General features: G+C 37.4%; 1 protein-coding gene across 3 annotated transcripts in view; it reads left to right on the top strand.

Moving 5' to 3' along the window:
• The window catches only part of LOC150085954 (ras-related protein Rab-35-like), a 62,148-nt gene that overhangs the window by 34,260 nt on the left and 9,109 nt on the right, over nt 1-18,779 (top strand). For all 3 annotated transcript variants that reach the window (XM_090373615.1, XM_090373617.1, XM_090373616.1), the window contains exon 6: nt 9,631-9,782. In XM_090373615.1, the coding sequence (XP_090229741.1) occupies nt 9,631-9,759 (129 nt within the window). In that variant the 3' untranslated portion in view covers nt 9,760-9,782. The remainder of the gene's footprint in view (nt 1-9,630; nt 9,783-18,779) is intronic.

The raw sequence follows: 18,779 nt of genomic DNA, 5'->3' as shown, positions 1-18,779 counted from the left end.
CCTATCTCGTCCATCATGCAGTATGATTTGTCCCTCCCATGACTTTTGAGATTATGATGAACATCGTGGCGAGATCCAATATTCCTTACATTTCGAGGGTACCGCTCTAAAACAGTGTTTGCAGGCCGGCCCCTAGACACTGGACCGAACCTATTGGTAACTCTCTAGAAGGCTTCCAGATCAGCTAGTGTATAATCTTGCCACCTCTACTCTGCCAGATAGTGAGTGGAGGGAGTCCGAGTAGTGTGTATGTGGGGAGCATTGTCGAGGCCACGTTATGTCAAGGATCTGGGTACATTCTTACCATGTGTATGCCAATAAATATGCTAAGGCTGTTCAAGAGAAGAATGTTGCATATCGTAATTGGCTTGTTTGTAATTCTTCAGTTTCATTTTCTGCCTACACGAAAGCTCACAACAATTGTAAAGCAGTTATTAATCAGTCCAAACTAGAGTTTGAACAGGCTAAGAATCCAAAAATTTCATTACTTCATACATGCTGTATGAAGTAATGAACACACCCACTTTTTCTTACTATTGAATACACCATGAATTGTCAAACTAATACAGCAAGCTTATCTGTGAAAAGAACTAAACCTCCCAAGCACTTCCTAATTCATTTCACAAATATACGTGGTCTGAATTCTAATCTTAATGATGTCCATTTCCACTTGCAGTCTCCCAAACCCCATGTACTTTTTCTGACAGAATCTCAGTTATCGGTTGATTCAACTACTGCTCATCTTAGATGCCCAAATTATTCGCTGTATGATTCCTTTCGCCTCAAAGGTGGTACTTGTGCATTTGGCCGTTCTGATATTCCCTGTCAGAGATTTGGCAATTTGGAATTTACTCTCTTTGATCTTCTCTGACTTAAAATCTCTCTACCTCATTGTATAAAATTCATCTGTTGTCTCTACCGTTCTCCCAACTCCACTAATCACTTGGAGCTTTTTGACATCCTCTCTTTGCAACTTGACTTTCTCCAGTGCAACTTTCCTAGCAGTGAGGTAATTTTCCTTGGTGATTTTAATGTTCACACCTTCAGCTGGCTTCCGTTTTCTAGTCACACCGACCCAGCTGGTCGAGATGCTGAGGCTTTTGCAGTTACTAATGACCTTGCGCAGATTGTTCATTTACCTACAAGAATACCGGACAATTCTAATCATACAGCCAAAACACTTGATCTTTTTCTCACAAACAACCCTTCTAAGTACACGGTCAAAGTGAGAGTTCCTTTAGGCACTTCAGATCACAACTTGGTGATTGTCTCTTCTCCAATGGAGCCTTTATCTCATGGGTATTCCCAACTGTGTGTTGTTTGGCATTACAAGAATGCAAAATGGAATGACCTGCGAGATTTCTTTTCCTTGGTCGGATTACTGTTTCAAAACTTCTGATGTCAACGTTTGCTCAGATCGTGTCAGTGAAATTATTCTTGCAGGGATGGAATCCTTTTTCCCACAATCCACTTTAAAATCTCATCCTTTATCTAAACCTTGGTTTTCCAATAAATGTGCTAAGGCTGTTCAAGAGAAGAATGTTGCATATCGTAATTGGCTTGTTTGTAATTCTTCAGTTTCATTTTCTGCCTACACCAAAGCTCGCAACAATTGTAAAGCAGTTATTAATCAGTCCAAACTAGAGTTTGAACAGGCTAAGAATAGAAAACTTGCTTCTTGCCCTAATGGTAGCCGAGCATTCTGATCCCTTGCCTAAGCTATTGGCCGCAACTTTTGCCCATCTCTGCTCCCACCTCTGTCCAAACCAGATGGTTCTGTTGTTACTTCAGCCAAGGATAAAGCTGACCTGCTAGCATCCCATTTTTCTTGCAACTCATATATTAATGATCTTGGTAAAACACCTCCTACCATTCCCAACACGCTCCATTCAATGCCTCCTGTGGTCTTCCGTCAAAAGGATGTCAGAAGGATTTTGACGAATCTTGATGCTAAGAAAGCTCCAGGTCCCGATGGTATTTCTCCACTTGTTCTCAAAAACGTCTCCTGAACTTACTCCTATTCTTTGACGCCTTTTTTCACTTATTCCAAAGGTGTTTTTCCTTCTGCTTGGAAATTTGCCCATATCCAGCCAGTTCTTAAACAGGGTGACAAATCCCTCCCATCCAATTATCGTCCCATTACAATTACTTCTACTCATTCTAAAGTAATGGAGAAATCAATTAACCGCCAAATCTTAAACTACCTAGAAACCTTCCGTGTGATCAACGATCGCCAGTATGGATTCCGTCAGTGTCGATCCACTGGCGATGTTACCCATTTATGGACTAATTCAATGGAAAGGTTTGGTGAAACACAAGTAGTTGCTCTTGACATCTGAAAGGTTTTCGATCATGGTTGGCATAAAGGTCTTCTAAACAAGCTTCCATCTTATGGTTTGCCAACTGTTTTTAGTAATTGGTTATCCAGTTTTCTCTTTGATCGCTCACTGAGGGTGATGGTAGATGGCTCTCTGTCTTCTAACTTCTCCACTAATGCCGGCGTCCCCCAAGGTTCAGTTCTTTCTCCCACTCTTTTCCACTTGTATATTAATGACCTTCTTCCATTGACTGGAAATCCTATCCATAGTTTTGTCGATGATAGCACGTTGCATTCTACTGTCCATTTTTTTTGAAACCTTGCCCTGTTCAATCAGCTTCAACGTCTCGAAAATCTGCTACCAATTCCTTAAATGCCGATCTTCAGGTAATTCTCCAGTGGGGCAAAAACAACTTAGTTGATTTCAACCCTTCTAAAACTCAGTCTTGTCTTATATCTCGCAAAAAGGATTCTTCTGCTCCTATGCTTATCTTTAGTGACACTCCGATTGCTTGGCAAAATGATATATCTCTTTTGGGGATTACTCTGACTTCTAATCTCTCTTGGCACAAGCACATTACAAATATTGCTTCCTCTGCATCTAAAAAACTTGGTTTTCTCTTTCGCTCTCAGCATTACCTTTCTTTCAAACAGCTGCTCACTCTGTATAAATCGCAAATCCGCCCTGCCATGGAATATTGTTCCCACATCTGGGGTGGTGCTCCCAAAACCTCTCTCAGGCTTCTTGATTCCATTCAGAAGAGGTCAGTTAGGTTAATTAATGATTCATCTCTAACAGAGTCTCTCCACTCGCTGTCTCCTAGACGTACTGTTTCTGCTGCATGCCTCTTCTACATATACTTCCATGGGCACTGTTCTTCTGAATTGGCTTCTATAATTCCCACTCTCTCTTTAAAAACAGTCCGAACACGTGCCGCCACCAGCCAACATCCATTTACTGTATAACTTCAAACTCACAGAACCAACTTTTCATCTTCCTCGTTTATTCATTCAACTGCCGTTTTCTGGAACAACCTTCCTTCATACGTATTTCCTGAAAATTACAATCTACAGAAGTTCAAATCCAATGTCAACAAATATCTTCTTTCGTCTTCTCGACCTCCAACCCAAGCACGGTACTAAGTACTATAGGCTCTAATACCTCTCGTATTTGTGGTTTACATAAAAAAAATATGTATATATTGCTTTACTATAATTGTAAGTACTATTCTATGCTGATTTTATACAACCCAGTATAAAATGATGTATATTTCTGTGAATTACAGAAAAAAAAAAAAAAAAAAAAATGAATAGTGAAATAAAAATAATAAATTAAATTATTAAAGGACTACGAGGGGAAAATGAGTTTGATAGGAGAGGGCAAGTTATGTTGAGATTAGATTATGGCTGAGAAGTTTGTAATACACCATGTAGTGAATTCTTTTAAAACGTACAAGTTTTATTCTCTGTCTTCTGGAATTTTCAGTAACAACAAGGAGCAACAAATCATTTGCCTATGTGATCATGCTGCTATTACCAAAGGTTTCTCTAAGCCACTCATCAAGTTCTAGGGGGAGCTCAAAACAAAGCCTAGAAGAAAGCCCGTGATAATAGTTATTTTAATTTTGATATCTGTTTTTACAATTACTTGGCATTTCAGTGAAATATTCCTGAATAGGTTTGTAAATTTCTGTTGAGCAGTGGTTCCCTGCAGATGCTTTAGTATGTCCCACAAAACTAGTCAAATCATCTTGACAATCAACGAAAATGCTTTGTTCATATTTTTGTTTGCAGACAGACCAGTTCTAAAGGCTATACTAGATGGGTGCTTAAAGCGTGGCATTGGAAATGCTCGGTTTTACAGGTAGCAGAGGGGAAAGGCATGCAAACTAGATGTGCGCTTCCAGTGGTGTCAACAAGTGTTCAATGCTTTCTAATACCGTCGGAGGTGTTGAAAGTGCCAGCAGCTTGCCATTTATATTGCCTGAGGAGAAATTCTCCAAGTGCATGGGTGGTTGGCCTTCATTCTTCATTTGTTTGTTTGTTATTATTTGGAGAGACGATGTTTTATACCGAGAAATTTATTTGTGAGGTGGAAAGGAGGCCTGCCTTTCCACCTCACAAAAAGGAATAACTGGCTAAGGTAAAGAAAGCCAACACAAGAACGACAAGAAACGTTGGATAACTTACGCAGAAAATTAGTTTCCTGACATCGGACTCGAGCACTGCTTGCTCGGTAAACAGACAGTAGGTGTTATCGGTCTGGAGCTGAAATCGAGAAGGATATATTGATTGACAGGTAGGCATGGCAAACAATGAAATGATTGGTGGTGGGTGCAACAGACGACAAGCTACTGTGTAGTTATTGGTTGGCATTATAATGTGTAATTATGAGTAAAGAATGGTGCATAATAGTTTTGTGATGAATGGTAAACAGGTAATAGTAGCAATAAATCTTTACTCATAATTACACATTATAATGCCAACCAATTTGGAAGAAATTTGTAAGGCAGTTGGTTGTTGGGCGTCTGTTGGTTGATTTTTTGATGAAAACTAAATTAATAAAAGTTTCGTTCTGTTCATTTTTGTGTTCTTAATAAACAATTTATGAGCTAGTCTACCCATGATTCTAAAGAAAAAAGGTTAGGTTACCCCCTCCATTTCGGGAGCGGTTCAAGCTCCATGGGATTCAAGAGGAGGAAACCTGACCTTTTTTCACCATTAGGGCATATTATTGAACAAGAAAATAAAAATACAGTCATAAAAAAATTTATTTATTTTTTTATGAATGTATTTCTAAATATGACTGTAATTCTAAAGAGAAAGGTTAGATTACCCCTTCCACTTCGGGAGGGGGTAGTTCCCATGGGATTCAAGAGGAGGTAACCTGACCTTTTTTCACAATTATGGAAAGTGTTCATTAGGGCAAGTTACCATTAGTGCTTCTGAGTGCTACTAAAGTGATACTAAACCGATGTTATCATGTGTTGTGTTCGCACACCAATCAGCACATCATTTGCCATGCCTACCTGTCAATCAATATATCGTTCTCGACTTTGCTCCAGACATAACGCCTACCATCTGTTTACCGAGCAAGCAGCACTAGTGCCATATCGGGAAACTAATTTTCCGCGTAAGTTATCTGACATTTCTCGTGTTAGCTTTCTTTAACTTTGCCAAATAACCCAGAGGACTAATAAAAGATTTTTATAAAAATTATTATATATGAGGGAGAGTATTAAATAATTAAAAAAATCTTTTGATTTACATATACATTTAATTCCAATTCGCTGTACATAGCTTCTTATTTTTCAGAATTTTAATTTTCTGCTAAATACTAATATTTATTTTAAAAAATAGGATAAATTTTATTGTAATTATATTCTAGTATTTTTCCATGAAAGGGTGCAGACACAATTGAAATATGTAGAAAAAGAATCCCTTATTAACACGCCTGAAGACCACCCTCCAACTGCTGTTGTTTCCATTCCCTCTTCCATCTCATAAGTTAATGTGTCTTCAAAAACATATCCGTCCATCCCTTCTCACAAAATTATTCAATATGCAACAATTTTTTATCGAAAGCAGAATGGGGATTCAGTGATATGCTAGAGTGAAAAATGTACAACTTATTGCTCAGTATTCCAAACATGCATTCTACAAGTTGCCTTGCTTGAGTTAATCTATAATTGAAAATTCTTCGCTTACTGCTCAAATTTTTTGATGGGTATGTTCGTATTAAATCTTCAGTCAGTCCAAATGCTTCGTCCCTTACAAAAACAAATGACATTGCCAGCTCATTTGTACCAGGAAGAGCTCTATTTAATGGCAGATTAAGTTGTTTCATTGGCAATCTTCTTCTAAAATTTGAATTGTTAAAAATGTTCAAATCACCATTGTGTCCATAAGCACCGTCTATTGGAGTGAAACAATGGTTTATATTGATTTCTGCATCACGGTATCAAATTTTGCAATTTTTTCTAACATTAAAGTTCATCAAAACTCTGTATTGACATTCTATGAAATAATAAAAAGAAACTTCTCTGGAAACTTCCTATGTGTTCTGCTATTTGAATTTGCTGGATGAATCCACCATCGTCATACTTGCAATCAACTGTATACATAAATGCGCAATACATCCTGATGTACTGCACGTTTATGTATATTATGCTGATGGTATCCAGTGAAATGTTAGAAACACCCCTTCTAGTTTGAAACGATCTGATGTTAGAAACGCTAATTGTAGTTTGCTGTTTTGGTGACTAGTATAGTATAGCCCTAAGATCTTATAGAGGGCATCCTCAATGTCTGATAACAGTCTAAAGTCAGATTGGGCTGGGGCCTTGAATATCTTGACCCACAAGAATTTATTCTTTCATATATTTTTCAGAGCACTGAGAGGAAGCGTGGTGGTCATTACGATCTGTGGTTAGTTTCTGGTTTATAATGCCCTTTATGTATAATTTTGAGTAGTGCTTTGCTTCAAATTTTTGGGAAGGTACCTTCAAAGAGATAGTTTTTGTAGTGAAGTACTTTGTGTAACTTTTTCCCCCCCTCAAGGCAGGTGTTTTTCATTTTCTTGACTGCTTCATCCACAAAGCCTTCCAGTTCTGTTTAGGAGTTGTTATAATTCTTATACTGTTGATGAATAAATTTACATTGATCATCTTTTTGTATCATTCCTGGCTATAATTCTGTTTAATATTTTATCCAAAAAGGTTTCTCAAGTAGTGGTTTCATGGGTGTCTGCATTTTCTGTGGAACTAAATATTTCTCCTGACTGAATCTTAATGTTGGGGAATTTGTATGGTGACCACATGGTTCATTATTACCTGCTGTCATGACTAGTTCTCTAGGGTTTTTTTTTTTTGTAGCTCTATTGCATTGATATAATTTAGTTTATTTTCCGAGTAAATTATTTTTGAGATGTTCAATTTCTTTGGTATTCTCTACAGGATTATGTGCCTGTCTTCTAAGAATGGGTGTCTCATTTGTTTGTCATGGGACTGGCTTATGCACATGCTTGATATCAGAGGCTGGTTTTTCTTTGTGAGAAGTCTTGTTTTATTCATTCTTCAAATTGACCAAATTATTACTGGCTGTCCAGTTCCCATATCGAACAGAGTTGTACTTTGACCTATCATTGACATTAATAGAAAGTGACTATATACTATCTAAAATAAAATAAGAACTGATACTGATTGTAGTTGTACTACCAATTGCTTGTACTGATTGGTGATAATTTTAACTAAGACCTTTTTAAAGATGTCAAGTCTCACTGTGTTTGCAGTGAGGACTACTATAGCTATTTAAAGTTTTATTAAGACCATTATAAGATGTATCTATGCCACTGCAATAGCAAGGTGTATGATCACAACCTGACACCTGTCTGAGTAGGTGTCTTAGTTATTTAACTACCTGATGTATATATTTTGTCATAATGATCAATGACAGTTGTGATAGTTTCCTCCAATCATCTTTTCTCATTACTAATTAAATTGTATATACTTTCACTTTTGACTATAGTCATTATGGTGCTTTTCTATAAGAGTCTTAACTGTTTGGCTAATATTTTAAATGCTTTGACATAGAAAAAATTTTTCTATTGTATGCTATTCATTGGTTTAACATACTTTTTTTATATATAACATAAGTTTTGTTATAGGTAAAAAGGCCTACATGCTCTGGATTCATTATTCTATATTCTCTCTTATGTAGCACAGAGCGGAATGGAAAGTAAAATAAAATGATGAGTTGTAGTTAAACTAGGTTTAATGTTAAATACATACGATAAACAGTAAAAACAGAATATGTTAGATACATACAAAAAGCTTTCAGGCTTTATGTTGCCCTTTATTGATTAACCATTGGATTGAAAGTTTTAGGAACTTAGAACTTAAGAGTATGCGATGGAAGTCATGCACAGTGAACTGCGTGATGCAACAACTAACTGTTGGAAGTTGAAGTCTGTGGTTGTGACTTATGGGAACATCACCATTTGTCAGTCATGAGAATGGTTGCTTCAGTAATAGGATGAACACGACATCCTCTGTTTCTGTTGATGGAAGTAGTGTGCGATGGAAGTCATGCACAGTGAACTGCGTGATGCAACAACTAACTGTTGGAAGTTGAAGTCTGTGGTTGTGACTTATGGGAACATCACCATTTGTCAGTCGTGAGAATGGTTGCTTCAGTAATAGGATGAACACGACATCCTCTGTTTCTGTTGATGGAAGTATTCGAGCACGTGATTGTGCAGTGACTCCAACCAGGTACGGCATCGGTAATGGCAGGACCGATTGACAAGCAAGACATTGCGGTGCGGGTCAGTGTCGTGTCGGGTTGACCAGAAGTGCTCAGCAATGGCCGAGTGTTCTATGTCCACTAAGCGAATGGCTCTTTCGGGTTCTGAAATACATTTGCTGAGTCCTCTGCCAGTTTCCCCGATGTAGCAGCTAGTGCAGTCAAGGCAATAAATGCGGTAGATTAGTCCACTCTGTAGTAAGGTGGGAACTGGTGTTTTCACTTTGGAGATGAGGGATCACAATTTCCTACCTGGCTTTGAAACGGTGCCATCTGGGTGGTGATATACGCTGAGAATAAGTAACAGTAGTCTTTTCCACTGGCGAAGTGTTACTTATTCGAGGTAGTACAATATCATGACAACTCGTGAAGGTATTCACAATATGAGATATAACCAAAACGATGCCAATTTAATTAATTAATTAAACTACTTTGGTAGATGGCTATGTTAAAACGATACTTTTGTACTAACCTATAAGTTATATTAGTTAAACCAATAAGGCCTATTGCCTGATTGATAGTATAAGGAAATAATAAAAAAGTGTATTAAAGGGGCACAAAATATTTATGCAAGTGGTCTTGAAGGTATACAAATAATTAATTTTAATTATAACAAGTTATGATTGTTAACAACAATAGCAGTCTTTGCATCATGGCTTACAGTTGAATTATTCTAGAGGAAATGGGATAGCCAGTAACCCTACCTTTGAAACAGTAAAGCTCTTGTAGAGCTATCAGATCAATTTCCAGACATGATTTTCCATAGTTCACTTGCTACAATGAGCCATACACATTGATTTGTAGCAGGTCAGACTTTGTGTGATTCTTGTTTTGCTTGTCATTTATATATTACCTGCTCTAGAGCATGCTAATACCATGAGCTGCTACTGTCTTTGAATTGTTGCCATTTTTAGTTTTAAACCTGCAGTTAGCAGCATTTTGGTGGTTGTCCTTATTGAGTTTTGCAAAATTTAAATGCACCCACTTATTCTGAAAGTGTTTTTTCACAGATGTTCAACTCCATAACTCGAATGGTACTGAAGAACAAAAAGGATCAGAAGGAAAAGCAGCAGCAATCACATGATAATACCATAAGGCTTCAAAAAGGTTCTCATAGAGGAAGAAGAAAGTGTTGTTAAAGTAGTCTCATTCTTTAGGACAAGTAGGTAGATATTTATAGTTTAATTTAATTTTTTTTTTTGATTTGTTACAACTAAATATTTTTATGTGGGTTGTATTTTTTAAGTGACATGTTTAGTTCTTGATTATAAAATGATATTTTTTAAGCTGGAAAATCCCAGTGATAATGAATTTGTAAGTTCTGGGCTTTGCATACTCAATATGCAGGGATATGCATTTAGCACAGTAAGCATACGTTCATAGCCTGAATTGTCTTGATGCTAATTAAATATAACATAAAATTATGAATTATATAAGGTAGGGTCAGTAGAAATTTATATCCTTTATTTGTAGAATCTAAGACTATTACTACTTTTAAAGGGTAACCAGAATTAGAATTTCAAGGTAAAAATTTCAACTTCACATAATTGCAAGTAAATAAATACAGTAGACTCTCAATTTTCCGGTATAGATGGTAAAAAAATTTTTCTAGGTAATCGATTTCCTGGTTAATCCAAAAATATAATGTCTCCAACATACGTAAGAGATATGTTCCAGGACCTTTTATGTAAGTTGAGTTTTACGTAACTCGGGAATGACTAATAAAATATTGCTACTATATCCCCGATATTCCAAAATTACAAAAACTACGTAATATCCTCAGAAGAATGTAGGAAAATAGTTATATATTTTTAATTAGTTCAATTAAAAACTTTATTTGGAGACAGCGGTGAAGTAGCCAGAGTGGCACATAAGAAAAGAAAACATAAAAGGAAGAAAAAAACGCACATTATTGTACTGTAAAAACTGATATGTATTTCATAGCTTTGTTTATTATAGTTGAATTCATTGCTTCTCATATTTTGTCTTTCTCCTTTTTTGTGTTCACCGTTGCCACTGACAAATCTGAATTCTGCACGATACTTGTTAATGTTTGGCCATTTTCATACATCCTTTTTATTTTAATTTTCTGATCCAACTCGATCGCTTTCCTTTTCTTGATAGATTTACTAGTACCACTGTCACTTATTCTCTTAGTCAGCACTGTGATAACAGTCAAAATTAAATTTTCTGAAAAGAACTTCACAGGATTGAAGCAAAAACTCACTATTATCACCTCATGTGAGCGAGCTCATTTTACTAAAGCTCATTTCTGGAGGTCACTGCCATAAAAAAAATAAAAACAATTTGCACTTTCCGTATTATTGGGATTTTTCTGTTAGCGCAATCTATTATAAACGGGTAGTAAACTCGATCCTGTTGCATTTGCGATAATACAGATAGCTGGAATTCTGTGGGTTTTTACATTATTATGGTGAAATGTGTCTCCCCTTCACTGAAATCTTCAGTCATATAAAAAAAATATAAATAAAGTAATGTAAGTCAGGGACTTACTGTATTGAAAAATGTTCAGCAACCTACGTAAAAAGTATGGTGATAGATAAAAAACAAAAAAACTTGCCATGCACTACCCGCATGTCCAATACGATTCTTCCCTTTATTTTTTACGATGTCGATTTTAAATTTAATAGTTTCCCTTTATTTTTTACAATGTTGTATACGGTTTGGTCACCAACATTATAATGGTTCGTTAGAAATTTAACAGGTGCACAGTTTTCAAACTTTTGAATAATTTCAAGTTTTTGTTTAATTGAAAGCACAACTCTTGCATTTGCTCATCATTTTTGTGATTTCTAAACAAAAAAAATAGTTACTATTAAAAAAAAAAAAAAAAAATCTGACATCCATGACAGAAATAACGAAACAAAATTTGTCCTTTTGTGGTGCAACGGAACACAACAATCAATACAATGCACTAAACATTTGGTGTCTATTTTTTTTGAGCAGCGGGTGTGAAGACAACGGGGGTTGCATGATAATAGGCACACTAATCTCCCAATGACAACTTATAACGCCGTTTCTTGTTGCTTATTTACGACTTGTAAAACATCTGTTTATACCTATTCTAGTTATTAACTTGAATTTTGATTTCTGGTTGATTTTTTTTTAAAATTTGGAGTCTTAAAGTGTCCTGGTAAATCGAGAGTGTGCTGTATAATGTAATTTTTATTTTTTCCTTCCCTAAACAATCCGCATACCTAATTTAGGGTTGTTTATTTTTTGCTAATTCAGATTTATCTGTATGGCTGTATTGTGTGACTACTACACCATCTGTTATGATTTCACGTGCATACATTTATTAATCTTATTTCTTTTTTCTTTGCTTCTGCTACTTTTTTACACTTCCTTCACTCTGTTATTTGCTAATAATCTTATGGATGTTCTAATGCACCAATAAAACTCAAACCAAATCATATCTATGTATTTGAAGTTCGGTGTTATCCATAAAGAATAAAATTACCATGTTTTTCAGACTATATACATTGGGCCATAAGATGCACCCAAATTTAATGAGGTGAATATTGGGAAAAAAATATTGCATATATCTGTAGTGAATTCACAAGTGCTCACTAAACAGAATATATGAGTGTTGAAAAATGTACTTGTCTTAGAATCTCAAAAACTTGCTATGGTTCCACTTGTTATTACTGATGTTATGGTCTGAACTTTCACTTTCTTCAAAGAGTGCATTATTTTTAGCATGCGCCTCCGTAGCCAGGTGGGCAGGAGCAGCAGTGCGTAGCACACTTTTCTTGATTAGACCGGAGTTCAAGCCAGTGACCACCAAATATGTAGGATGTCGAAAGGTCAGGGAATGACCACCGCATATCCCCGGAGCAATATGGCCTTAGTTGCTAATGCTTCTAAAAGCCAAATAACAAAATAAAAATTTTTAGCATCATCAAGGGATTACTGCTTCCACATTTCTTGAAGGACTTGAGTTTTTAGAAATAAGTAAATTTTATTGATCTTTTTTTTGGAATAAAGGATGAGTTGTAGTGAGACATATGTAAGGGTTCACTCATATGTGCTAATCAGTCTTATCTAAAAAAAAATACTGTGTATAGCTGTTTGGACTATAAGATGCGTGGTCATTTTAAGCAACATTTTCCAATTAAAAATGTATCTTATGTTTTGGAAAATGTTAATTCCTACTTCTTCTAAATTAGTATTATGGGGGGAAATACACAATCGCTCATACTGTTCCATTTCCAGACAATGACCATCCAACTCTGCTTTAAATGCTCCCAGATTCTCCACCCTGCTTCATGAGATCTCTTTTGTTATTTCCCTAAGATTTATATTTGTTCCCTCTGGTTCTCATCTCTTCTACCAGTGAGACCAAATCTCCTTTGTTTATTTTACTGATTCCTTTCAGCACTTTATGTGTATAGCTGCAACTAGATACCTTGAGGTGTTTCCACACCTCAAGGTATCTAGTTGCAAAGCTTTTAAAACTGTGGCTTCTAAGGCATTCTTCATGCAGACATCAGCTAGCACCTCGTTGCCTTCTAGATTTTTTTTTTTTTTTGTGTGTGATCTCACCATTGCTTTATGGCATCCTATGGAACAATGGCCTTCCTCTCCCTACCCTGCTTGCAGAGGTCCTCTAAATCTTAACCTGCATAGTAAATTCCATATTTGATTATATGTCACATCTCCAGAAGTTTTTTCATCCTAAACCACTTTACCACTTTTACTTCCTCAGTTGGTAACTCCTGGATTTCTGTTGTGCAGGTACAGAATTTAACTTTCAGAAGCTTGCTATTTTTCAGACTATATCTGAAACAAGTAGTTTTGAGCAATGTGTCCTGGTTTTGGATATTAACCACCCATCATATCTGATTATCAGTAGATTTAGACAGCTTCTCCGTTAAAATTAATGAAGTTAATTTTAACTTCTAATCTTCCTTAATTTGTTATTAAGGAAGATTATAAACAAGATGGGCACCAGAAATAATCATCTAAGGACTCCTTGTGGTGCATTATAGCCAGAAATAATCATCTAAGGACTCCTTGCGGTGCATTAGTTGCTAATGCACCAATAAAACCCAACCAACCATCTAAGGACTCCTTGCTATACTGGCCCACTCTGAGGGGCGCCTCCGTAGCCAGGTGGGAAGGAGCAGCAGTGCGTAGCACGTGTTTCTTGATTAGACCGGGGTTCGAGTCCGTCACCACCAAATACGGAGGATGCGGAAAGGTCAGGAAATGACCACTGCATATCCCGGAGCAATATGGCCTTAGTTGCTAATGCTCCTAAAAACCAAATAACAACAACAACAACCACTCTGAGGAATTTCCCTTTATCTTCTAATCCAACAAAGGATTTTACTAGTTAACACCATTTTATGAAATAGCCCTTCATGCAGAACCATATCATCAGTAAAGCTTAAATCAAGGTAAATAATGTCAAAATTGTTTCTTGAGTCCAGTTCTTTTATCATAATAAGTCATACAAAACTTTCCCTTTACAATCCTATGCTATTCTGTGATGCATTCAAGATGTCATTCTTATTGAAATGGTCCTCCTTAACCACATACCCTTGATCTTACCTACCACTGAAGCCAATCCCAGCAGCAATATAGTTACTCATCTCCTTGGTGGATTGGGAAGACTACTTTTCCAGTTCAAGGGGAATCTCCAGACTCAAAGATGATTTCATTAACTTTTCTAGCAGGCTAAGGCTCTTGCTCACATGTAGCAACCTTTTTTTAGTATAGCAGGATGAATATCATCCACCCTGGAGCCCTCCTTCCCCTTAAAAGTTACTGTGCTTCAGTAACTTTTCTAATGACTGAGATTGTTATATATCACTTATTTTACAGCATTCTGACTCCTTGCTACCATTCCCCTGTGGTTCAAATGGTCTTTCAACTGAAATGTCATTGTAAAGTATCTATTTATTTACAAGCAGAACTCTTGTTCCTGTCTCTTTGCAAGCTATTTTTCATACTCCACCTGTGGTTTCAGCCGACCGGGCTAGCCGAGTGGGTAAAGTACCTGCCCGGCAACCCAAAGGTCGCGGGTTCGATTCCCGCCTCGGGCTTGGATCAAAGTACTGCAAAAACCTTGGGAGGTGCAATATGGCCACAGAAGCCGATGCGCCAACAACTACCAAATCAAAAAAAAAAAAAAAAAAACCTGTGGTTTCATTACATACAGTAGTCTCAGTAATACAAAACACATATTGTTTCCCTGCCAAAGGATAAGCTATTCTGCAATAACTCATTTATTACCAAATATGGTTAAGTGTGTTTTTGTCCCATGAGAAATGAATTGTCATTTTGTATGGCTAATACAAAGTTGGTACAGCCATAATTAATTAAAATTTAATTTATTCTCAAACAAAACACTTCCTATTCTAAGAAAACCTTGCAATAGTGGAAAATTTAATAAAGAAGGAATTATTTTGTTATGCTGCAAAGAAGAAGGCAGCATAAAATTGCACTCACCTTAATTGCAGTTTTGTGCTGCCATCCTGTGATTGGAAAATTTTCCAGACCAAGATGTTTTAAAAATAATTAAACAAGTTCCATGTAGTTATGAGGCCAACAGAAGTGCTTGGCTTGCAGTCAGTATTTTTCAGTCTTAGTTATTGAGTGTGGACAGAATAATGGATTTTGAAAAGGGGAACAATTTGATGATTGTAGATTGTTGTGCAGCACTCGGCTGAGACATTTAACTGAAGGGCATGTCTTCTAGTACTACTAATTTTATCCAGCAGCTGGATCATGGCATGATTTATAACCTTAGAACAGAAAATATAAAGCCTGGTAATAAGGTACAGCCACTCTCCGACTTATGTAAGGGTTGTGTTCAGTGGAACTCTATGTAAGTCGAATTTTACGTAAGTCGGAATTTCCCTAAATTCTTATGCAGCACTTGCAACTGTGCATGCTGAATTTGATTGAAGCATAAAAAGAAATGTTCGACGAACATGTAAATAGAATTATTTATTCATTTTTTTTATCTCATGCGCAGGAAAAATTATAAAAAGAGAGAGGAGACAGGCATAATGTTAGCAAGTTTACCTTTCGAGCATCGTTGCCAGAATTAACTCTCCAGCTGCTGAAGTTGAGGGCTATGGAGATTTAGAAGTCGGATTTTTTCCAACCCATCACAAAATTTCTCTGCACCAGTGCAGAATCGGCACTGGTGACTTCACCACATACTTTAATGTTTTGGAAACCAGCGCAATGCTTGAACCTATAAAACCACCCATTGCTTGCCACACACCTGACTTGGGGTTTGCTGTACTTATCTTTAATATCTTCATAAATACTTCTTGCTTTTGCTTGAATGGCCATTAAACTCGGGGCACTTGCTTCTGAATCTGATTTTCTCTCCATATTATCAATATGGAGAGCCCTGTCAATCAATTCGGCCCTGGAAAGATTGTGCAGGGCTCAAGGGGTAGAATTTTTTTCAGCCTGGTCTGTACTTGTTAACAGGAGAGACTGCTTCTACAGGGATGGGATACACTTAAATAGAAAGGGTGCAAGAATGTTTGCTGATGCTATCGAGGCAATGTTAGGTGGGTCGGAAAACTGCTAGATTGGGGGGATACAAGGACTAATAGATTAACAGTAGCCACTGGCAGAGGTGAAAGTGATTCTTGCACTGCTTCTATTGGAATGAGCCGCAGCCTGGAAAATAAGATGCAGGATATTTCAGAGACTGCTGGGAATCATTGGGGTACAAGTAAACACATGGGTTGTGTTAGGGTAGCTAAGAAAAAGAACAGGTGCATGTATACTTGTGTGTACACCAATGCTAGGAGTTTAGTAAATAAATTTGATGAATTTGAGGTATTGCTCAAAACATCAAAGGCAGATATTGTGGGGATTTCAGAGACGTGGTGTCACACAGATATAAGAAATGCAGAACTGGAATTTGGGGAGTACAATGTCTACAGAAAGGATAGACAGGATAGGAAGGGAGGAGGGGTTATGCTATTAGTTAAAAAACACATAAAATCCAAGGAAGTGAAGCCAGTCGACATCGCTGGACAGTGCAGTGTCGAGTCAGTTTGGTGTGACATAAGCATTGGGAGATCAAAATTGAGAGTAGGAGTGTGCTATAGGCCTAATGACTCTGATGAGTATAATAAGAAACTGTTCGGAGAAATAGAGTGGGCCAGTAAATCAGAGAGTCTTATAATGGGGGATTTTAATTTCCCAGATATTGACTGGAATTTGGGGGCTGGTCACTCACACAGTAGCAAGGCTTTTGTGGATTTATTGGATGATTGTTTTCTACATCAGCATGTTCGGGAGGCAACTAGAGGGAGTAATACTCTTGATTTGATTATCAGTAGTGATTCTTCATGCATTAATAATCTGCAGATAAATGAACCACTTGGTGGCAGTGATCACAGTGTGCTGAAGTGGGATTTACTCAAAGAGGTAACTACCATTAGGGGTAAAGGGAAGGGGTATTGCTTTCGTAAAGGCGACTACAATGGACTGAGACAGTATTTAAATTCTATACAGTGGGATCAACTGATGATATTGCCAACAGCAAATTCAAAATGGGAAGCATTCAAAGAACTTATCGTGGAAGCTACTAGGCTTTACATACCAACTAAGAAATATTGTTCAAGGTTTAGGCCTAAATGGTTGTCAGATGAACTAATGAGGCATATGGCAGAGAAGAAAAATGCATGGGATACATACAAATTAACACGTGACACGGACGCCTATGATAGATACAAGTTGATCTGTAACCAAGTTACAAAGGAGGTTAGGCAGGCGAAGGCAGATTACGAGAGATCCTTGGCAAGGGATGCGAAGAAAAACAGCAAAGAGTTCTTTACTTATGTAAACTCTAGAAGGAAGGGGATGAATCAGATTGGTCCACTTGAGATCGATGGGTCAACTGTTGATGACCCTGCTCGGGTAGCTAACAAACTAAATGAATATTTTGCATCGACATTCACACGAGGAGTTATTCAGCGAGGGGAATGCCAGAGGTGTATTCAACTCTAGCAGTAAGCTAGAGAATCTTGTAATAACTGAGAGCAAAGTGGAGGAGAAATTGTTGAAGATAAACACAAGAAAGGCACCTGGGGTGGATGGGATCTATCCAGTTATATTAAAGGAGGCAGCAAAGGAGGTAAGCAAACCCTTAGCCATAATTATGAGAGCTTCCTTGGACTCAGGGGAGGTACCCATTGACTGGAGATGTGCAAATGTGACCCCAATTCACAAAGGGGGATCAAAGGCTGACACAAGTAATTATAGACCTGTGAGTTTAACTTCTGTTCCCGGAAAATTAATGGAGGCACTGGTTAAAGAAGCACTGCAGGATCATTTAGACAAGACTTCAGTTATAGCTAGGACACAGCATGGTTTTGTTAAGGGGAAGTCTTGCCTGACCAATTTGATTGGATACTATGATGCAGTCACAAAAGAACTGGATGCAGGGAATAACTTTGATATTATATACTTGGATCTTAGAAAGGCTTTTGATACTGTTGCACATGGAAGACTGCTGCACAAATTGGAGCAGTGTGGCATTGGAGGCAAGTTGCTGCTATGGATAAAGGGGTGGTTGAGGGGGAGAAGACAGAGAGTGGTAATCAATGGACACTGCTCATCGTGGACTAATGTTATTAGTGGAGTCCCTCAGGGTTCAGTATTGGGGCCTTTATTGTTTTCTGTATTTATAAATGATATTGATGATGGTATATCAGGCTTAATGTCCAAGTTTGCAGACGATACGAAGGTTGGCAGGGTTGTCAAGGACACTACTGACACTATGTTGCTGCAACAGGATTTGGAAAGGTTGAGCAGATGGGCTTCGAGGTGGCAAATGAAGTTTAACATTGACAAATGTAAAGTACTACATATGGGAAACAGCAACCCCAGAGCAACGTATCAACTCTGTGGTACTACACTGACAGTGGTAGAGAATGAAAGGGACCTGGGGGTGGTGGTGCAGGCAGATATGAAGTTCTCTGAGCAGTGCAGACGAGCTGCAAGAGTAGCTCATGGTGTATTGTCAATGATATATAGGAATTTTTCTAGCAGGGATAAGCAGGTGATTATTCCCTTGTATAAGGCAATGGTCAGGCCACACCTAGAGTACTGTATACAGGCCTGGAGGCCTCATTTCAGGAAGGATGTAGAGCTG

The sequence above is a fragment of the Mastigoproctus giganteus genome, chromosome 5 (assembly GCF_048544385.1).
Source record: "Mastigoproctus giganteus isolate SK-2022 chromosome 5, ASM4854438v1, whole genome shotgun sequence".
Classification (NCBI taxonomy): Eukaryota; Metazoa; Arthropoda; class Arachnida; order Uropygi; family Thelyphonidae; genus Mastigoproctus; species Mastigoproctus giganteus.
The sequence above is the reverse complement of the archived record's forward strand: the minus strand, read 5'-3'. Positions and strand labels throughout refer to the sequence as shown.